Below are 24,310 nucleotides of genomic sequence, written 5' to 3'. Positions count from 1 at the left end.
AAGCAAAGCAAAGCAAAGCAAAGCAAAGCAAAGCAAAGCAAAGCAAAACAAAACAAAAAAGAATTCTAGCATAGAGAGTATCTTTGGAGTAAGTGAACTATCTAAATTTAAAATCAACTTTGTATCAGGTTGAGAATACTTTCTCCTACAGCATACTTTATTGGCTAAGACAAAATAATAGAAATATGTAACTTTATTTTTCTGAAAGAGCACATGGTTGGTTGTTTAGAAGAACCAAAATTATTTCCTGCTGACACTTTTCTACTACAAACGTGTATGTGTCCATAGAAATGCTAGATCATTCTTGAAAACATTATTTATGCTATCATGTAATTGAAGTTTTGAAGAATTGATGCTACTAAAATTAAAAAGAATCATCAGAATATAAGTCCAGGAGAGGATAGACTGTAAACAATGATGGTCCTCACAGGAGGGGTTTAGTGCTGAGCTTCACTGGGTTCTCTGGTCACTACAGGCCACGACACTAACATACATATAAAACAATGCCTTTGTTATATAGAATACACTTGCTCCCACTAGCATGTTTTTTGTGTTTAGAGTCTCTCACTGAGTTCTGAGTCCTTACTGTTTTAAAGCACAAGGTTGGGGTACTTATTATTTTGTGGCTTTTTCTTCCAGGGCTCTGTCAACAACTTTACAGACTGGTCTTCCTGCTGGCACATACTGTGATGTCATTTCTGGAGATAAAGTTGATGGTGGTTGCACTGGACTTAGAGTAAACGTTGGCAGTGATGGCAAAGCTCACATTTCCATTAGTAACTCTGCTGAAGACCCATTTATTGCAATCCATGCTGACTCAAAATTGTAAGAATCAAATTAAAGACATGTAGAAAGCACATCAATTGAGTTTGCTCCTTTTTCATCTGCTCTGCATTATACTTTAAATTTCTATTTTCTTTGTTTATTATCATGTGTGCATGTTGCTGTGTCTGTCTGAGCACTGGAATATATGTAGGATGTGTAAACAACCCTGTGCCAGGACATAACGTCTCTGCCCATGAGCTGTGGGTAGAGCAAGTTAGGTGAGGTTTTGTTTCTCAGTCTTGAGTCTGAGGCAGGATCATGAGAGGGAAGGAGAGTGAGAGAAGGTTGATAGAAAAGACAGTATGTGGTAGGTGAGTACGAAAACATGGCCATGAGGACTGGCCAATTGGAGTTAAAAGCAGTCCAGAAGGAACATAGCAAGTTATAACTTGGGGTCATTAATGGAGAAGTAGACATTAATAGCTTAGTGGGCAGATATCTGCTCAGCTCTAGTGCTTATTAAAGGGTTATAAATGTAAAGGTTTTGTGTCTTAATATGGTCTGGGACCTGAATAATCAAAGGCAGGGCAGAACCCCCCAATTTAGGTTAAATATATTGCTACATCATTTTTTTGGTAAAATTGCTGTTAAATTTAAAATTTACTGTTTAGACATATACCACTTGTCTCTTTGTACATCTTAACTTCCACAGAAGTTAAATAAGAATAGATGTAAGTGACTTTAAGTAATTTAAAAATAATATTTAAGAAAGAAACCAATGTACTGATAGTTTTATTAATGTAGAAAAGTCTTTGTATAATTTTTTCTAAACCACAGGCTAGAGTTGTATCCCAATGCTAGAGTTCTTTCCAAACATTGACAACATCCCAGAAAAATCTCAAGGTCAATAAAATGGTGTAGATTGATAAATATGTAAATTCAAATTGGTTCTCTATTATAATCTAGAAATAACCAAATTAGTCTATTCTAGAACTTTCTTTCACTGTTAATATTTTTCAAAACTTTGTTTTCTTCCTATTTTGGCATCATGAATGCCTTGAGAAATGAGTGCTGTAAGAACGTGTGAAGTAGACTGTGCTGGATAACCACATATCTTTTTTAAGTAGTAGACAAAATATTATGTTTTAGTCATTAAAAAAGCCCTGAAAATTTCCAGTGACTTATAAATATCAAGGTTGACATCATGATCATATACGATCAATTGGAGGATTCTTAGAAGTCTTTTTGTGATAATAATGGTAAGATAATTTTGTCTGTCTGTTTCTCCAGACAAAATCCTGTTCATTTGTCTTTAGTGCCACAACAGAATACCAGCTGTAACTTTTTCTCCTCCCTGCTCTCCTGTCCTGTGGATACCCCATATTATGCCCCTTAAGATACATTCTCCACTGATGAGGAACTGGGGGTAGTCACCAGAAAGTCCCAGATTCCAGGAAAACAAGAGATTTCCAGTATCCACCAGGGATGACATTAGCTGAATACCCAACAAAGGGGAGAGACAACTTGTAGAAACCATATCCAGAGAGGCATGGCCCCTGGCTGAGGGGTGGGGCCACTCACACATCTCCAAAATTTTAACTCAGAATTCTCCTGTCTAAAGGAAATACAGGGACAAAAAGTAGAACAGAGACTGAAGGAAAGGCCATCCAGAGACTGCCCCACCTGGGGATCAATCCCAATGCAGATACCACACCCAGACACTGATGCCAAGATGCTGATGCCAAGGTGCTTGTTGACAGTAGCCTGATATAGCTGACTCCTGAGAGGCTCTGCCAGAGCCTGACCAATACAGATGTGGATACTTTCAGCAAACCATCAGACTGAGCATGGGGACCCCAATAGAGGAGTGAGGAGAACTGAAGAGTTGAAGGGGTTTGAAACCCCATAAGAAGAACAACAATATCAACCAACCAGATAGCCCTGAGCTCCCAGGGACAAAACCACCAACCAAATAGTACACATGGAGAGACCAATGACTCCAGCTTCATATGTAGCAGAGGATGCCCTTATCTCGTATCAATGGAAGGGGAAGTCCTTGGTCCTGTGAAGGCTCAATACCCCACTGTAGAGGAAAGCTAGGGAAATGAGGCAGGAGTGGGTGGGTGGGTAGAGGAACACCTCCATATAAGCAGGGGGAGAGGGGGTGGGATAGGGAGTTTCCAGAGGAGAAACTGGGAAAGGGAATAACATTTGAAATATAAATAAATAAAATAACCAATAAAAATGTAAAATAAAACATACAGCCTCTTCATTCCTGACTGTAAGTCCACCAGGCACTTCATGCTAACATAAGAGCCATTCCTCCCAGGGAAACAAGTAGGCTGAGGGCAGATTAACATCTCTCCTACTGCTCCTGAGATACAGTCCTCCAAGTCTCATCCCCAGCTCTGTTGCTGGAAACTTGTAGTCCCCCTTTCCTCTTACCTGATCCCAAAACAATCTCAAAGACCTTATCCCTCAATCTGTATTCTCCCAGATCATCCCATTTATCCAGCCTACAACATCAGTAGGCATTTCATATGAACACACCAGCTGAACAGGCCAGAAAATCAGGAAATAGGTAGTCATGACTCAATCCCTGACCTACAACAGCAGGCCCTGAATATTACAAAATAACTGAACCAACAGAAAAAGACCTTGTCCTTGTGGTATGGTGAAGCATCTTTTGGATATATGCTCACGATTGGTATAGAGACCATCCAGTGACTGGCTCAACTTGGAATACATCCCATGAGCAGGCACTGAGATCCAGACACTATTACTGATGTCATGTTGTGCTTGCAGACAGAAGCCTAGCATGACTGCCCTCTGAAAGACTCGACCAGAAGCTTACTGAGACAGATGCAGATTCTGACAGCCATCCATTGAACTGAGGTAAGGGACCCTTATGGAAGAATTAGAGGAAGGCATGAAGGAGCTAAAGCAGATGGCAACCTTGTAGGAATAGCAACAGTATTAACTAACCCAGACCTCTTAGAGCTCTCAGAGTTTAAGCCACCAACCAAAGAGCATACATAGGCTGGTTCATGGCCTCTGGCACATATGTAGCAGAGGATCTTCTTTGGTTTCTGTGGGAAAGGATTCATCTAATCCTGTAGAGACTTGATGCCCCAGGAAAGGTTAAAAGTATAAAGGAGTGGTGGGAAGTACCCTTTCAGAGAAAAAGGGAAGGGTAGATTGGATGAAAAACTTTTGAGGGGGGCCGGGAAGGGGGACAACATTGGAATGTATATAAATAAAACAAATTTAAAAAGAATGAAAAGAAATAAAACCCTTATAATAACCTTTATGAATATGATAGAGATCTTTAAAGAGGAAATGAATAAAATACTTAAGAAAATCCAAGAAAAAACACATAAACTGTGTTTGAAAATAAATAAAACTATAAATAAAACTATTCAAGACATGAAATTGTAAATTTAATCAATTAAAAAGACCAAACTGAGAGACTTCAAGAAGTAAACAATATAGAAATTTGAAAAGGAAGTACAGAGGCAAGCTTCACCAACAGAGAAAAAGAACTGGAAGAAAAATATCCTAGGTATTGTAGATAAAATAGAATAAATAGATATATTGGCCAAAGAAATTTTTTTATTTTATTTTATCTTATTTTTTTATTGGATGTTTTATTTACATTTCATATGTTGTCCCCTTACCCCATCTCTCACCCACCCAGGAATCCCCTATCCTCTCACTCCTCCTCCTGCTTCTCTGCTGATGTACCCCTACCTACCTCCTCACTCCCACCTCCCCACCCTCAAATTCCCATCCCCTGTGGCGTCCAGCCTTCATGAGGCCAAGGATCTCTTCTCCCACCTATGCCCAGCAGGTTCTTCCACTCTTATATATTCAGCAGAAGCCCTGGATCCCTCCCTAAGTGCTCCCAGGCTGGTGGTTTAGACCCTGGGAGCTCTGGTTGGTTGGTATTGTTGCTCTCCTCATGGGGCCACAAACCCTTTCAGCTCCAATGGTCTCCACTCTAACTCCTCCACTGGGAACCCCATGATCAATTCAATGGCTAGTTGTGAGCATCTGCCTCTGAATATGTCAGACTCTTGCAGACCTCTGAGGAGACATCTATATCAGGCTCTTATCAGCATACACTTCCTGAATTCCACTTCAGTATCTACCTTTGGTGACTGCACATGGGATGGATACTCAGGTGGAATGGTCTTCAGACGGTCCCTCCTTCAGTTTCTGTCCCTTCCTTTGTCTCCATATTTGCTCCCTTGAGTATTTTGTTGCTCCTTCTAAGAAGGACCGAATCATCCCCACTTGGTCTTCCTTGTTCATGAGCTTCATGTGGTCGGTCAGTTGAATCTTGGGTGTCCAAAAAAATTTTATGTCTAAAAATCTCTTGACACAAAGCATCCAGGAAATCTGGTACAAGACCAACTTTGGTGAAAAGGCCAAACCTAAGAACAATAGGTATAGAGGAAGAAGAAAACCAGGTCAACCTCCAGATGTTTTCAACAAAATCATAAAAGAATGTATTCCTAATCCGAAGAAAGAGATTCTTACAAAGGCACTAGAAGCTTACAGAACTCAAAGCAATGGACTGGACCAGAAATGAAAATCCCTTTCAATATAATAATCAAAACCTTAAACTACAGAATAGAGAATGGATATTAAAACTTGAAAGGAAATAGACCGAGTGAAATATAAAGGCAGACTTTTGATAATTGCAGCAGACTTCTCAATGGAGACTGTAAAATCAAAAAGGGCCTAGAGAGATGTCTTGCAGATTCCAAGAGACAACAGATGCAAACCCAGTCTACTACTACCAGAAAAACTTTCAATTACCACAGATGGTGAAAATAAGATATTCCATGATAAAGCCAAATTCAAACATGTATCTACAAATTCAGTTCCACAGAAGGAGCTAGAAGGAACACTCAAACCTAAGGAGTTTAACTACACACATTAAAAACAGAAAATAATCTTACATCAGCAAAATTAAAAGAAGACAAACACACACACACACACACACACACACACACACACACACAAACATACACACACACTTACACATACCCCATCACCACAACAGCCAATGATAAGCACCAGCATTAAAATAATGGGGATCAATTATCACTGGTCATTAATATCTCTCAGTGCCAGTGGTCTCAATGTCCCAATAAAAAGATACAGACTAAGAGAATGGATGTGAAAATAGGATCCACCCTCTGCTTTATCCAAGAAACACAGTGTAACTTAAAGAATAGACATTACCTTAGAGTGAAGGGTTGAAAGAAGATATTCTAAGCAAATAAACTTAAGAAGCAAGCTGATTTTAATATCTAAAAACAGTAGGCTTCAAACAAAAGTTAATCAAAAGAGATAGAAAGGTCACTTCATATTCATCATAGGATCATCCACTAATATTACATTTCAATTCTTATCTTCTATGCTCCTAACATAAACACATCCAAGTTTGTAAAAGAAGCACTACTAGAGCTTAGGTCACATATTGACTTTCACACACACAGAGTGGGAGGCTTTAATGGCATATTTGCATCAATGAACAAGTCATCCAGACAAAAATCCATCCGAGCTAACAGGCATTATAAACCAAATGGACCTTACAAATATTTATAGAATATTTTATTAAAACACAAAAGAATATGCCTTCTACTCTGTACCTATGAAAATTTCGCCCCAAATTGACCACATTCTCAGACACAAAGCAAACCTTAGTAGGGACAAGAGTATTGAAATATCTCCCTATCTGACAACCACGTATTGAAACAACAACCAACAGAAATCTTACAAACTCACGAATGGAAACTGAACATTTCCCCACTGAATAAAAACTGGGTCAAAGACTAAAATAAAGAAGGAAATGAAAAACGTCTTGTAATTCAATAAAAATTAATATATAGCATACCAAAACTTATGAAACACAATGAAAGAGGTGCTAAGAAAAAAATGTTTATAGCACTAAGTGCCTACATAAAAAAATTTGGAGAGATCTCAGAGTATCAACTTAAAAGCACACCTGTATAGTAAAAAAGAAGTAATTATACCCAAAAGGAGTAGTAGATGGCAAGAAATAATCAAACTGAGAGTTGAAATCAATGAAATAGAAACAAAGAAAAAAAATACAAAAATGTCAATGAAAGAGTTCTTTGAGAAAATCATTAACATGATAAACAAATATCCCTCCAAACGAACTAAAATGCAGGGAGAGAGAATATCCAATATAGAAATTTTAAAAAATCTCAACAACAGACATGGAAGAAATCCAAAGAATCTTAAGCACACAATTTAAAATCCCGTACTAAGTTAAATTGAATAATAAAAAATAAATGGATAATTTTGCAGAAAGCACTGATTAACAAAGCAGCTAACCAACATTTGACTCCACCTAGGGCCCATTCCATTAGATGGAACTCATACCTAATACAACTTGGGTAACCAGAATCAGAGATTAGTTAATTCAGAATCATAAGGTAAAACCACGTTACTACTCATCTGAAAAAAAAATAACAGAGTTATTTTTAATGTTATTTTGCTTCACCCATAGACCTTTTGCATTCATCATCAGAGAAGCTTCCTCTGGAAGCAGATGGGAACAAATACAGATGCAGATATTATGTGGAGAAAGAGCTTAAATGGAAGCTATCCATCAAATTGCTCTGCTCAGAGCTCAAGGATTCCTGCAGAAGAGTAGAAGAAACATTATAAGAACCAAAGCGGAAGGAGGAGACCAGGAACCAAGGCCATATGAATCAATTAGGCATGAGGTATATGTGCTCACCAAGACTAAAGCAGCAGATGCAGGGCTTACAGGGATGTGTACCAGGTCCTCTGCATATATAACTATTACTTTTGTATTTTTATGGGACTCCTGACTGTGAGAATGAATGGGTCTCTGATACTTGTGGTGCTCTTGGGACTCTTCCTCCTACTGTGTTGCCAGATCTAACTTTAATAGGATAGATTTTGCTTCACTTATTACATTTTAGCTTGTTATTTTTGGTAGTTTTTTTTTTTTTACAAAGTCTGCTCTTTTCTAATGAGAGGCAGAAGGGACTTGATCTGGAGAAGATGGAGTGTTGGAAGGATCTTGGAGGAGTGGAGGAAGGAACAACTATAATCAGAATATATTGCACAAGAAAAGAATTTATTTTAACTAGTAGGAAAATAAAAGAAGAAAAAGGTTTACTTGACATGAGCAGTTTAGGAGGCCTTTTAATAAAACATTATTTATTTTCACATTTAATTGCCAATGCCACATATTCATTCTCCATTTTGTATATAGTCATGTAGGTGTAAGAGCATACAATGTTTCTTAGCAATAATATATTTTTTCTGCATAAGATTAGAGAATAATGTAACAGAAACAATTAATCTCATGTGGAGTGAACACTTGAAAAAAAACTGAGTATACTGTTCACTTTTATTACCTTAAAATACTTTCTATATTCCAAGATATTTTCAACAAGAAATTATTTAATTCTACCATAGCGACTAATAAGGGAGAGGATTTGCACTGGGAGCTGGACAGCTTAGCTTAGAACCATGACTGCACTATTTCCTGTTTTACAATTTTGAATCAATCTTGCTACCTACTTTCCCATGAATTTCTTTACTCATCCTACATGTAAACGTAATCACAATTTCACATTATGTGTTCTATGACTTTAACATTTTGTTTGAGCATCATATTGTGGGTGACAAACTTGAACCTAACAACAGACATTTAATTCAGTGAATGTGTTCCCATTATGCTCTCATAAATTTTATTGAATCAATTTGGCTCAATAATAAGCTACTGTGATCTGTAAACTTATTTTACCAAACTTTTACCCTTATGTTTTATAAATGATTCAGAGGAAAAGACGAATGTAGAAGAAGATGTTGTATATTGAGAAAGCAAAGTGATGAATTCTTTTGTAATATAGGAGGTGATCAAGCAGCACCCGGGGGAAGACAGTGGCTTCCAAGGACACCAGGATGGTGACACCCAGTCCATCATAGGTCACCATGGAGCTCAGATCACAGTGCTGACAGAATCCATATTTGGAGAATATATAAGGTTTGAAAGAGAGAATAGTGAAAAGATGACATGATATAAATTTATAAATATTTTTTTACATAAAAGTTTATTTCCTGACAATCATGTTCATTAGAGTGTAACAGATTTCTGTTTATCATAACCAGTCAGAAACCTAGCCTCCTTAATACTGTACTTTATCAAATTTACTTGGGTTTCTTCCAGGCATCAGGTAGAATTGTATCTCCTTTGAAGTTAGATGAAAAAATGTGACTCGCATGGCCAGTGGAATGTACTCTGGCCTTTTTGATCTTCCAAAAGAAGAGAAATTGAAACCAAACCAATGAAGTTTTCTATTGTTTATAATTGACAAATTCTAAATGTAGGTTTTTATGCTTGATGATTTATACAAACTGGTGTGGAAAGTTTGTTTTTAAAAATATATGCATTTCTTTTTACTTTCCTTCTTTTGTTCTTAATAAGACTTAAAAAATGATTTGATGTCATTCAGAGTTTCATGTACATTGGGGGGGAGGGTTTGTTAACACATCATGTTTGTTTGCCCTGCAGCACAATCAGTACTATTTGTTTTGGAAGTACTACTAAGCCTTGCCTCCAAACTTACCTTTAGTTTCAGATGTGGTAGGCAAACATGCTAAACTTTGTCTTTCTCTAGCCTTCATATGTAATTCATGCTAAGCTTAAGTTGCTATTTTCTTTTTTTCTGGTTGGTAGTATTGGTGTGAAAGCAATGACTGTTTTGAGACAGAATACACTGTAATACTCAGAGGAATTGTGAATAATTTTAAATAAAGAAACCACAACTTGATAACCTTCTATGTAAAATACCCATCTTTAAATCACATGACTTTGATATCCATAAGAAGACTTTCAGCTAAATGCCTAAATTTTTGGTAGTTGGTGCAGAGGAATCCTGAATTTGTATCGGATTCCTCCCTCTGTAGTATTAATGCTGAAGTAATAAGATGCCTATTTAATAACATTGATTAAAAAAATGCTTTTGAGAATATGTGTAATTTTTCAATTATATTTCTTAATGTGAAATATTATTATTAATTTTTATTCTTTCAAATTATAATTCACATTATGCATATTTATGGAATATTATGTGGTGATTTAATGGTCATTTAAACAGTGACCAAAATGGGGTTGTCATCATTTCTTCCTCAGAGATTTTTATAAATTTCTAATTTCTATCCATATTGCATAGTTGATTATACTTCACAATAGCCTATCAAATATCTTATGAATCACTAAAGGGAAAGATGTGTAATGCTCCAAAAAAAAGTTATGATGAGGAACAAGAAACATTAAACAATCTGTTTTAATAAGTATACATGGTGTATGTGTATTGTAATACTACAAACTGTCATAAATATTGGATAGTGTTTATTGAAAACAGAGGTATCCATAGTTCATCAGAGCAACATTTTTATTGTCAGGATGCTGTCAAAAATGTTCTAATATATTATAAAATATATATTATCATATAGTTACATAATATATTAATATACATAAGTAATATTTTCTAAAATAATATAATTTAATCACACACATATCGAACTCATGGTATACGCATGCTAGTCAACATTTAGCTACTGAAGCACATCCTTAGCTCTATCTGACATTTTTTACAAATTACAAATTCTTTACGTTCATAGCAGCTTTGTTTTTTAATTTTGTTTTTATATTTATTATTATTATTTTAATTTATTCAGTTTGCATCCTAATCGCTGTCCCCCATCAACCTCTCCCACAATCCCTCCCCATTCCTCCTATCTCCCCATCTCCCCATCCTCACATCCCTTTCTCCTTTGAAAGGGTAGAGGCTTCCCTTGGTTATCTCACTAACCTGTTATATCAGATCTTTTCAGGGCTAGGTATATCTCTCCTACTGAGGCCAGACCAGACAGTCTGGCTAGAACATGTCTCTCAGACAGATAACAGATTTTGGGATGGTCCCCACTTACGTTGCTCGAGGACCACAGAAAGATTGAACTGCACATCTGTTACATATGTGTGGAGGTGGGGTGGGGGTGAGGTGGGGGTGGGGGAACCCAGGAACAGCCCATGTATGCTCTTTGTTTGGTGATTCAGTCTCTGAAATCCCCCAAGGTTCCAGGTTGCCTCTGTTGGTTTCCCTGTGAAGTGCCTATCTCCTTTCGGGCCCTCAATCCTTTCCCTGAACTTTTCTGAGTCCCTAAGCTCCACCCACAATTTGGCTGTGGGTCTCTGCTGGGTGGGGCCTCTGAGGACATCCATGCTAGACTCCTATCTCTGAGCATAACAGAGTGTCATTAATATTATTAGGGATTGGTGATTGGCCATGGGATGGGTCTCTAGTTGGGCTAGTTATTGGTTAGCCATTCCTTTAGTCTCTGCTGTATCCGTTGTTCACATATTTCTTGTAGACAGGATAATTTTAGGGTCAATAGTTTTGTGGGTGGGTTGATGTCCCTATTGCTTCACTGGGGTTCCTGGCTGGCTACAGGAGGTAGCTTCTTCAGGTTCCATATACTCAATGCTGTGAATCACAGCAAAGGTCACCCTTACCGATTCTTAGGCACCTCCCCTATCCCAGGTTCCTGGCTCATCCTCAGGATGCCTCCTAGTACCCTATTACCGCCAGTTATAGATTTTCATTCATTCTCATGGCCATCTGCCATCTCTTGTGTACTTCCTCATACCTGATCCTGAAACCTCCTATTCCCCTTCCTCTCCCCTCTTCCTATGATGGAATTTTTAAAATAAGAATTTCACTGAATCTGTTGATTGTGTTTTTTGGCAGGATTGCCATTTTTCCTAAAATAATCCTACCAATCCATGTGCATCGCAGATCTTTCCATTTTCTGATACATTCTTTAATTTCTTTTCTCAAATGTTGAAGTTTTGGACATGCAAGTTTTTTACTTACTTGACTAAAGATTTCCCCAAGTTCTCTATCTATCTATCTATCTATCTATCTATCTATCTATCTATCTATCTATCTATCTATCTATCTGTGTCTTATATCTGACTACTTTGCTGAAAGTATTTATCAGCTTTAGGAGTTCTTTAGTGTATTTTTTCCATCTACTTATGTATATCATAAAATCATCTGTAGCTACAGATACTTTGACTTCTTCCATTCTGACTTGTATCCTCTTGATCGTCTTCAGTATTTTTTTTAAATGCTCTAACTAAATCTTCAAGTACCATATAGAAAATTTATAAAGATAGGGGACATCCTTTTCTTTTTCCTGATTTTAGTAGAACTTCTCTCCTTTTCATGTAATTCAACAGCTGATTCTTACTGATGGCTACCGTATTATAAAGTAGAAATTCAGAAATTTTGGTGAAACAATGAAAACACTGATTATTAAATAGTTAGACATATTGTCATATTCTGTCATTTTAAAACAATAATCCTATTTGACTTAGTTTTCCTAGTTTTGTGTGTGTGTGTGTGCATTGCAAGCATGAGAATTGATAATATATATTTTGTGATAGTATTAATTTACTAAAGATGAGAATATAAATCATGTCCAGATCTTCCCCAATACTTGGAACTTAGTATAGGTATGTTATAGCCGTTTATTGAATACATAAGAGAGATCAATATTCATTTGTAGGTCTAGAAATATTAGAAGTGAAGTGCACTTTTAATGTTTGTTCCAGAAAGTTGAATATGTAAATCTAGATAGACTTATAGCACAAATCAAGCAGAATTCAATGACCTAATCTAAAAAAGTGTCACACATCAAAATGTTACTCATTATACTTGAGAATATAAATCTAGGATAAAAATGCTATGAACATTTGAAATAATAGATAAATATTTGTATAAATTTATATTATATATTTACATATTTATTTAATATATACATAATATAAATATATTTATATGTATTTTATTGTAATTAATTTTATATTATATATTAGTTGAATATTATAATTATGTGAATCATGTGTAAACATTTTTTATTTTTATTTTAAAAATTTATTTAATTTAATTTTTATTTATAATTAAAATAATTAATATATGGTATATTATTTATAATAGTATAAAATATATAAAAATGCATACAATATATTATATATTATACATAAAATAATTCTTTATAGTTTAAATAATAAATAAATGAATAAAATAAATAATAAAAGAAGTTATAATTTGATATTCTTAAATAAATATGTACCTTTTAAGAAAGGACAGTAGGTCATAGAGAGAACACAGAATATCATAGAAGCATGAAATCGCAAATCAAATATGAACAAAAATCTAGTTTCTAGTTTTGTTAAGGATTTGTTCATGCTGTTAGTTGTGGAAGGAGCAAAAGAGAGCATTTTAATGGACAAAGAAATAACTAAGGTCTTTAACAGGCTTAAGAAACCTCTTAGACCTGATACTTTCTCATTTCATCATCTTAATAAGTTATATCACCTTCAAATACCTTCATGTTCAGCATTTCTATTTTACTTGCTATTTGGCTACAGTTGACCCACACACCTACTCTTTTTCTAACAGTAACCTGCTCTGTTCAGGTGAAAATCACTTACCTCATTCCTGCACAGTTATAAAACTCTTCCCAATGACTTCCCGCTTCCCATTTTACACATTTATAACCTGTTTTTTCCCCCAAGCTGGTAGGAGTGAATTTCAATTAAATTTTTTATCATAAGTTACTCCCTTTATTGCCTTGGTAGCTCTTTCTTCAGTTTCTGGAACGTCTTGGTCTGTTTGCCTCGCTGACAAAATTTCATGGTACCTTTTCAATTTTCAAATAAGCTTTAGTCATTGAGATATATTTGTTCTCATTATTAGTATAACTTACATATTTTAAATGCTTTATATTTGTAAAGATTTCTGATAGCGACACAGAATTGTTTAGGAGGAGAAAATTTAGATTAATTGATTACCCTGTATATTTTTGAAAGGAAATATAACAAAGGATTGTGAGAGATAATTAGCTCCTAATGAATTTGGAGGGTTGCAGGTAAGATTTGTTTATAATTTAAATGTAGAGTTTAATGTACTTATATAAAATTGTTTTCTAATATCTTTTAATTAGTCTGAGGAAGTATTTCATGTCACATATTACTTTCATGAGGAAGTAAAAAAAATGGTGGGGATGACAATTTTATATATTTTTTTAAGACATCCAGAGGCCCTCTCTATTGTGTTGTCAATGTTTTCAGTGGTTCTGAAGCAATTCTGAATTTGCACAGATTAAGGACTGTAGGATCACTGATAATATTATACAGAATTTATGTAAAGTAAGCCAAAAATGTGATAATCATAACTGTGTTATTTGTAAGTCTCTCCACCCAATGAAAATATTGTAGGCCACAGGTCTTCAAGATCATGTGGGAAAGACACCAAACAATTAGCTACAAAATATGCTCCAGGTCCACATACTGAGTGCATTAATCATTTGTATTTCCAGGTTTTTTTGCATAGTATAATCTTTATCTTTCATTTAGTCAAATCTCTCAGTAATAAATCTGAAAAGGTATAAAAAGTACTCATTAAAACCATATATAGCTACAAGAAAATTGTAGCTAAGGTATTAATATGCTTTTGAAAATTATCTTTATTTGTTAAAGGAAATGCTCAGATTTATTAAAACATTCTGACAAACTGTTTTATCACACATACCATCTATTTCATAGTACCATAATTTCTCATTACTTTGGTCTTCTATTATTTCCTCCCATGTTTCACTGTCTTCTTACCAACAAATCCCCTACCTCCTCTGCCTTTTTTCCCCTTGTATCCTACTACTCTCAAGTAAGGTTACCTGTATGACTCTAAGTGGAAAGTTACTACTTAAACAAAGTCCACTTAGCAATAGACAAGACACTGAGAAATATAATTTATCCCACCCTAGCAGTCTAATTGCTCATGGCTCTTGAAGGAATAGGACCTTTTGATATCTTCTCCAATCCCTGGTGGTATCTTGATGTGCCAAATTTCAAGCAGAACTTAAGTAGTTGACCATTGCTATGTAAGTTCATGGATGTGACATCCATTACATGTACCAAAGATAGCATCTAACAGCACTCCTCTTTGTCCCCTGATTTTGCATTCTTTCCACCACCTCTTCCATGATATTTCCTTATATTTGAATAGGGTTCATAGATGTCCCTTTGTGGGATGAAGACTCAACAGTCACTTAATTTTAGCACTTTGGCCAGTTATGAGTCTCTGCTTTAGCTGTCAACCACCAAAAATAAAACCCAGGGTGAGAGCAATGCAAATCATTGGGAATAAGTATAATCGTACAGAAAATATTTGGATAGCATGATATATATTTAGCAGAGGAATCATAGTAATTCCCCCTCCACCCCCCAAGTGTACAAGGAATCTCTTGTGCAATGTGTTGACATTTCACCTGTTGATTGAAAGCCTATGACCAATGATTAGAAGGTGGGTAATGTGGCAAAAAGAGAGAGAGAGAATTCCTCCACCCCAACTGTAGCATGCCTAATTCCTGTCAACCATGTTTGCCATCTGTTCTGAGAATTAAAGATATTTAAAAGATTTTTTTGTCTCAATGTTTTTAATCAGAATAAAATATAATAAGATAAAATGAAACCATCGTATCTAAGTTGGATATGAAAACACACAGAAGCTCGTGGTGGTGTGGTGGGGTTCTAGGGTCTAACACTGTTACTCATGCTATGGTATGCTTATAGACTGGATCCTGGTATGGCTGCCCTCAGAGAGGTCCAACAAGCAGCTGCAAGAGTCAGGTGCAGATACTTACACCCAACCAACAGAAGCCAGGGACCCTTGTGGTTGAATTAGGGAAAGGCTGAAAAGCTGAGGAGGAGGGCAAACTCATTTGAAGACCAGCAGTCTCAACTAATCTAGACCTTCAAGATCTCTCAGACACTGAGACCAACCAGGCGGCATACACCAGCTGATATGAGGCCCCTGACACATATACAGTAGAGGACTGCCTGGTCTGGACTCAGTGAGAAAAGACAGGTACTTAACTCTCAAGGGACTTGAGTGTCCAGGGAATGGGGAGGTTTGGTGGGGTGGGAGGGGGTGGCAACATCTTTTGGAGATGAGGAGGAGGTATGGAATGAGGAGAGGTATGGAGTAGACTGAGAGACTTTACAGACTGCATTGTAAAGGAAGATTAAAAATAATAATAGTAATAAAAAATAAAGAAACCAACAGAGGTTAAAAAGAACTAAACAAAAACCCAAGTTAAGGCACAAGAATCAAAGAGCCACACATTCAAACATTCAGGATTACCATAACAGTACTAAGTTCGTTTATTGATGCACAAGTCTTGTAGTTTTTCTCAGTTCTCCCTGCATACTAATGCATTTAATACAATTCAAAATAATAATATTTTCAACTATAAGAGATAGCTTCTTAGGCTTCTCAGAAAAATGTATGCTTTCTCTTTCCTGACTTTGTGCTTATCCAATGCTCAGTTTCTACCTGGCAATCTTAGCACCTTATACATACTGAGTCTCTCAAGCACTTGCTTCACTTCTTACCATTTATTCTAAGCTCACTTCAGTCCTATACCTTAGTTTACTCTGATTGCTTATCGCTGGTCTTGAAAGGACAGCTGTCTTTCATCCTTTAAGTAAGAGCCAAGGTTACTTCATCAGAGAAGAGTGAGCTGACCAACAAGTATGAAAGACACCAGTCTTGAACTCAATATTTCTATCTCTTTCATTGGTCTAATCATTACTTGAACTGAATTATTTTTATCAATATTTTATATTTGTAGTTATATTTACTATTATATTTTCTTCTCTTTTATAAAAAAAAACTTCTAGTTTGGAAATCTGTCTGTCTTGTTCATGATTATATCCCTAATATCCTCAGTGCCTGGCAACATGAGGACATTCACTCAATACTAGCTGAGAAGATGTGGAAGGTCGTTTTCTCACTTGTACTGTCATTATCTCTCATAGCATTTCACTAATAGTAAATAAAAGAGAATTTTGTTTTTGGTCTAAAAGATATATGGGTAAGAGGGAAAACCTATCACTACAATCCTATTGTCATAGATACTGAAAAAGGCCCAGAATTTATGCCTGCTATTTCAAATTCATTAATAGAAATATTCAAATTATAAAAAATTAGTAAAAGGAGCAAAACCAAGGTGAATCGAATAATCTATTTCTACCTGGGATTGAGATATTTTATTTATGTTAAATAGATATTTATAGTTCTATTGGGATTTAATTTTAATACCTTTGTCTTAGGAGACAGCATCTGAAGTAAGACCTAATACCATTCAAGTAATACTTGTTCTCAAAGGTCCCATTGCCTATTTTCTGTGAGACTTTCTGAGTTTATCTCACCTGTTAACATCATTATTGGCAATCTGTCTCACACTATGTATGATCAGTATGAACTCTAAATATTTACTCATTTGCTTTACACATTTTTTTTCTGTTTTCAGGCAGTGGGTTCAGCTTGGTTCAGTATTACACAAAGATAAACTCTACAGAGTCGATAGACAGACTGCTCTTGCCCATAGGTTTTAGTGACACTGGTTTGATGTTGCCAGAGAAAGTAAGAAACACATAGTTCTCAAAGGATTTGGAGGGGGAAAATACAAGTCATTGTTTTTCACAATTTAGATCAGAGATTTTTATGCATGTATGAAAATATGTTTCACTTTCAAACAACTCATTTTTCAATCACTTTTCCCTTTTACTGAAGATACATTCTTTTCTCACATGATATATCCTGCTTATTATATGAGTCTTCCTCCCTGTACTCCTCCCAGACCTTCTACCGCAAGAAACAACCAGATGAGATCCCCAAGCCCCGAGCTCCTAACCGCTGGGTCCCCCATCAAGCCCAGAAGCTATAAGGTTAGCCCTATTCCCTTTGTGATCCATCTTCCAGTCCACACCTCTACCTGCAATCCTAAAGAGCTGCAGGCATTAGGGATCATCAGAAGAGACACCCCTACTCCAATTCCCTGCCTGCCATCCCTTTGGATAAACTCAGCAGTGGTGAGTTTCTCCCTGCTCCCTCTGTACTTTGTTCTCTGGGCATTCTCACCTCTCCCTTTTGTGCACCATTTTCTGGTCCATACCTCTACCTGCAATTCCAGAGGCTTTTACCCCTCAGGTACCACCATGTGGGTACCCCAATTGCCTACCTGCCAAGCCTTTTGCGAACTCAGCAGCAGTAGTTTCTGACCTGGTCTGTCTGCACTGGATTTCCTGGCCACAGTTCTTCCTGCATCTCTGGAGGCTTGCTGCTTCCTAGGACAACTAGGTAGATCTTCAAGCCCCAAGCCTAAAGTCCAGGCCACTGAGTCCCCTGGCAAACCAAGCAGCCCTGAGGTTTGCCCTGTCTTCTCAGTACCCCACCTTCTAGTCCTCACTTCTACCTGAAAAGCCAGAGGTATACAGTCATCAGGGATGACCAGATCAGATCTTTACCCCAGAGGGGTCAGGTGCAGGGAGTTCCTCAGTGTTCACTCAGCACTCCATTTCTGGCCTATAGCTCTGCCTACATCCCTGGAAGACTGCTGTCACCTGGGACAACCAGAGGCCTCCAGCCATCACTGACCACCAGCTCTGCTTGAATCTCTAGAAGCCTGCTGCCACCATGGCAACCAGCTCTACCAGCAATCCTAGAGGCCTGTTACCCTTAGGGACTACCAAGACTGCTAACACTAGGGCCAACCAGATGACTAAATGTCAGTGCTAGAACGTAACCAACAAAAGCCAGATGAATATGGCTCCACAGCAACCCAGCTATTCTACGACATCAAGCCATGGATATCTTAACACACCTGAGGAGTAAGAAAATGACCTTAAATCTAATCGTAGGTAGATTATAGAGGCCTTCAAAGATGAAGCAGAAAAAAATCCCTTAAAGAAATATAAGAAAATATAATCAAACATGTAGATACCCTAAAAGAATGAGCACATATAAAGATCTACAGGGAAAATACAATCAAACAGGCAAAGGAAATGAATATATTTGCTCAAGGCCTGAAATTTAATATACAAGTAATAAAGAAAACATAAACTGTAGCAAACCTGGATATGGAAAACCTAAGAAAAAGAACAGAACTACTGACACAAGCATCACCAACATAATATAAGAAACAGAAGAGAGAATCTCGGATATGGAAAATAGGGTAGGAGAAATTGATACATTGGTGAAAGAAAATGTTAAATCTAAAACATTTCTAAAACAAAATATCCAAGAAATATGGGATACAATGACAAGACCAAGCATAATAATAGGAACAGAAGAAAGAGAAGCTTGCCACTCAAAGGCCCAGAAAATATCTTCAACAGTATCATAGAAAATTTCCCTAACCTAAAAAGAGAGATGCCTATAAATGTACAAGAAGCTTATGGATCACTAGAATGGACCAAGAAGGAACATCCTCCCACCATAAAATAATTAAAACACTAAATGTATAAAACAAAGAAAAATATTAAAAGACACAAGGGATAAAGGCCAAGTAACATACAATGGTAGACCTATTAGAAATACACCAGACTTTTCTACAGAGACTTTAAAAGCCAGAAGGGCCTGAGTAGATGTCTGAAAGTTTCTAAGACATTACAGATGCCAACCCAAGCTCCTATACCCAGCAAAACCTTCAATCAGCACAGACAGAGAAAACAAGATACTCTATGAAAAACCAAATTTAAACAATATCTTTCCATTAATTCAGCCCTACAGAGGATATTAGAAGAAAGCCTTCAACACAAAGAAGGTAACTACACCAAGATAACTCAAGCAATAAATAATTCTACGCCAACAAAACCAAAAGAGAAACACATACACACACACTACCACTACCAACATTAAAATTAAAGGAATTAACACTCATTGGTCATTAATATCTCTCAAAATCAGTGGACTCAATTCCTCAATAAAAAGACACAAGCTAAGAGAGTGGATGCATGAACAGGATCCATCATTCTGCTTCATACAAGAAACACCTCAGCAAGAAGGATAGACTTTACCTCAGAATAAAGAGATGGAGAGTTTTTACAAGAAAATGGGCTCAAGATATAAGCTTAAACAGGCATTCAAATACCTAATAAAATAGACATTCAACAAAAATTAATCAAAAGATATGGGGAAGGAAACTTCATACTCAACAAAGGAAAAATTCACCAAGATAATGCATCAATTTTGAACATCTATGCCCTACATGCAAGGAGAATCATATTCATAAAAGAAATATTACTAAAACTTAAATCACACATCAAACCCTACATGTTAATAGTGTGAGGCTTCAACATCCAACTCTCATCGACGTACAGGCAGTTGAGAAAGAAACTAAATACGGAAATAATGAAACTAACAGACATTATGAATCAAATGAACCTAACAGATCTCTACTACAGAACATTTTACTCATTCAGAAAAGAATATACCTTATTCTCAGCATCTTATTGAACTTTCTGCAAGACTGACCATATAGTTGGTCACAAAGCAAACCTCAACATATAGAGTCAGGGAAGAAATAAAAAAGAGATTAAAGACTTTAAAAATTCAATGAAAATAAAGGCAGAGCATACCTAAAGTTATGGGACATAATGAAAACAGTGCTAAGTTCATAGCATTATGTACCTCTATAAAGAAATTAGAGAATTCTTATAATAGCAATTTAAAAGTACACCTGAAAGCTTTAGAGAAATAACAAAGTAACCACACCTAAAGGGGTAGAAAAAAGGAAAGAATCAAACCCAGGGCTGAAATAAATTAGAAACAAAGACAAAAGTAAAATGAAAGAACAAAAGCAAGAGCTGATTGCTTCCGAAAATCAACAACATAAACAAACCCCTAGCCAATTTAAATAAAAGATGCAAAGACAGTATCCAAGTTAACAGAATCAGAAATGAAAGAGGAGGCATAACAACAGACACTGAAGATCTTCAAAGAATCATTAGGTCTTTTTTCAAAAGCCTGTATTTGACAAAATTTGAAAATCTAAATGAAATGGATGATTTTGTAGACAGATACCACTTATCAAAGTTAAAGATCGTGTAAACTATATAAATAGTCCTATAATCCCCAAGGAAATAGGAGCAGTCATTTAAAAAAACTCCCAACTCAAATAACAACAACAACAACCAACCAGAGCAACACGGTTTCAATGCAGTTTTCTACCAAACTTTCAATAAAGATCTAATGCAAATACTCCTTAAAGGATTTAACAAAATAGAAATAGGAGGAACATTGACAAGCTCATTCTGAGGCCATAGTCACGATGATACCCAGAGCAGACACAGACTCAACAAAGTGCACTTAAAACTAATTTTCCTTTTGAACATTGATGCAAACATACCCAATAAAATACTACAAACCAAATCTAAGAACACACGGAAAACATAATCCAGCATGACTGAATAGGCTTCCTTTCACAGATGAAGGGATGGTTCAACATACAAAAATCTCTCAAAATATCCAACATATAAACAAAAAATGAAGGATAAAAACAAAGAAAGAAAGAAAGAAAAGAAGAAAGAAAGAAAGAAAGAAAGAAAGAAAGAAAAGAAGAAAGAAAAGAAGAAAGAAAGAAAGGAAGAAAGAAAGCCAGATGATCATCTCATTGGATGCTGAAAACACTAACAAAAATCCAACACCCCTTCATCTTAAAAATCTTGGAGTGATCATGAATACAAGGACCATAATTAAAAACAATAAAGTCAATATACAGGAAAGTAATAACCAAAATCAAATTAAATGGAGAGAAACTTAAAACAATTCCAATAAAATCAGAGACAAATCTAGACTGTGGACTGTCTTCCTATCTCTTCAACATAGTATTAAGTCCTAACTAGAGTAATAAGTCTAAAGGAGATCAAAGAGACACAAATTGGAAAGTAAAAAATTAAAGTATCACTACTGCAGATAATATGATATTATACATAAGTCATCAAAAGAATTCTACCAGAGAACTCCTAACACTGATAAATACTTTCAGCAAAGTGACTGGATACAAAATTATCTAAAAATTAAGTCATTTCCCATCCTTTATACTAATAATATACATGTTAAAAAGGTATTAGGAAACCAATACCATATTCAACAATCACAAGTAATATGAAATACCTTGATGTAACTTTAACCAAGCAAGTGAAAAACATATATGATAAGAATGTTAAATCTCTGCTGTATATTTTCTAGTTCTATCCATTTGCCTACAAAACCCAGGATGTCCTCATTCCTAATAGCTGAGTAGTATTTCATTGTGTAAATGAACCACATTTTCTGTATCTGTTCTTCTGTCATGGGACATCTGGTGAGTCTATGTTCAGTCAGAAATGATTCATCTAACCCTCAAGAGACTGGAAATCCCAGGGAGTTTAGAGATCAGGTTGGGTGGGGAATGGGGAGTGGGAATAGCCTCTTGGAGACAGAGGAGTGGGTTGGAGGTACAGGGTGTAGAACAGTCGGAGGGTGGATGGGGGAATAAAAATCTGGAGTGTAAATACATGAATAAATAAATAAGACAAAAAGAATGTAAAGTCTCTAAAGAAACAAACTGAAGAAAATATCAGAAGATGGAACTATCTTCTACGCTCATGGATCAGTAGAATTATTGCCATAATAAAAATGGTCATCTTGCCAAAAGCAATATACAGATTTGGTGCTAGAATCTTCATCCAGATTCTAGCACAATTCTTTGCAAACCTTGAAAGAAGTATTTTCAACTTCATATAGAAAACAAAAGTAATCATTATAGCTAAAACAATCCTGTGCAATGAAAAAAAAAAACTTGAGGTTTTGCCATCTCTGACTTCAGGCTGAACTCCAGAATAAGAGTAATAAAAAACTGCATAAAATTGATATAGAAGCAGACAGATGGATCAATGGAATCGAAACAAGGGCTCAGAAATAACCCTCACACTCATGGATACTAAATTTTTTTACAAAGAAGCAAAACATAAAATAGAAAAAAGAAAACTTCCATAAGGAGGTCATTTTCAGTAAGACTAAAGAGCAATCTACAGATTTGGAAAGGATATTCACTAACCCTACATCTGACAGAGGGCTAAGATCTAAAATATATAAGAGCTCAAGATGGTAGACACCAATAATCCAAATAACCCAATTTTAAAAATGGGGTACAGAACTAAACAGAGAATTTCCAATGGAGGAATCTCAAATGCCTGAGAAACACTGGAAGATTAAAGTGTAGGTGCTTCAATCCTACCTAGAACGTTGAACAAAATAATCATAGGGACTAGAGGGAAGGAGGGACCAGGGAAGGAGAGAGAAGGGGGAGGGGAAAAGGAGGGCAGAAATAGGTATTGGAAGGAACAGGAGAGAAGTACAGATCAGGAAATTGAATAGAAACATGTAGCAGAGGAGGATGGGGAACTGAGGTAGCCACTAGAAAATCCCAGACTTCAGGGAAGTAAGAGGCTCCCAGGAGCCAATGTCGATGACTTTAGCCAAAATACCAAACAAAGGGGAGATACAACCTATAGAGAGTACCTCGAGTAGATAGGCACAGCCCCTAGCTGAGTGATGGCCTAACCACACATCTCTAAATTTTAAACCTAGAATCCATCCCACCAGCAGACACCAAACACCTACACTATTGCTGAGGCCAAGAAGCACTTGCTGACAGGAACCTGATATGTTTGTTCTCTGAGAGGTTCTACCAAGCACGTGACCAATAGAGATGCAGATACTTACTGCCAACCATCAGACTGAGCCCAGGAACCACAATGGAAGACCTAGAGGAGGGACTGAAGGAGCTGAAGGGGATTCCAAGCCCATAAGAAGAACAGTATCAGCTAACTGGACCACCCAGAGCTCCCAGGGACTAAATTACCAACCAAAGAGTATGCATGGAGTATCCAGGACTCCAGATACATATGTAGCAGAGAATGGTCTTATCTGACATCAATGGGAGGGTAGGGATGCTTGATGCCCCAGCATAGGGGAATGCTAGAGGGGTGAGGCAAGAGTGGGTGAATGGATGGAAAAGCACCCATATAGAGGTAAAATGGAGGAGATAAATGGTAGGGGATGGGGGTGGTTGGTGAATGGGTGACCTTGGGAGGGGCATATCATTTGAAATGTAAATGAATAAAATGATTAATAAAAGAAATAAAGAAAAAATTTTAAAAAGAGAAATATTCAAATTGATTAGTCATCAGGAAAAGGCAAATTAAATCTCTCTGAGATTCCACCTTACACCCATCAGAATGCCTAAGATCAAAAACCCAAGAGAGAACACATGCTGGCAAGGATGAGGAGGACAATGAACACTTGTCATTGCTGGTGGGAGTGCAAAGTTGTACAACCCCTCAGGAAATCAATTTGGTGGTTTCTAAGAAAATTGGGAATAGTTTTACCCTAAGTCCCACTCCTAAGCATATGCTAAAAATATGCTCCACCATCCCACAAGGACACTTTCTCAACTATGTTCATAGAAGCTTATCTGTAATAACCAGAAACTGGGAGCAACCCAGATGTCCCTCAAATGAACGTATAGAAAATATGATTCATTTACACAAATAAATACTATTCAGTTT

The 24,310-nt window shown here is 36.4% G+C and overlaps 1 protein-coding gene across 1 annotated transcript in view; it reads left to right on the top strand.

The window, feature by feature from the left end:
* The window catches only part of LOC114612355 (pancreatic alpha-amylase), a 9,055-nt gene extending 8,196 nt beyond the window's left edge, over positions 1 to 859 (top strand). The window contains exon 10 of the mRNA XM_028757309.1: positions 640 to 859. Within this exon, the coding sequence (XP_028613142.1) occupies positions 640 to 829 (190 nt within the window). The 3' untranslated portion in view covers positions 830 to 859. The remainder of the gene's footprint in view (positions 1 to 639) is intronic.
* The last annotated feature ends 23,451 nt before the right edge of the window (positions 860 to 24,310 follow it).

This window comes from Grammomys surdaster, unplaced genomic scaffold, assembly GCF_004785775.1.
Source record: "Grammomys surdaster isolate TR1022 unplaced genomic scaffold, NIH_TR_1.0 126158, whole genome shotgun sequence".
In the NCBI taxonomy this organism is placed as follows: domain Eukaryota; kingdom Metazoa; phylum Chordata; class Mammalia; order Rodentia; family Muridae; genus Grammomys; species Grammomys surdaster.
Note: the sequence above shows the minus strand (reverse complement) of the source record. Positions and strands in the feature narration are given on the sequence as shown.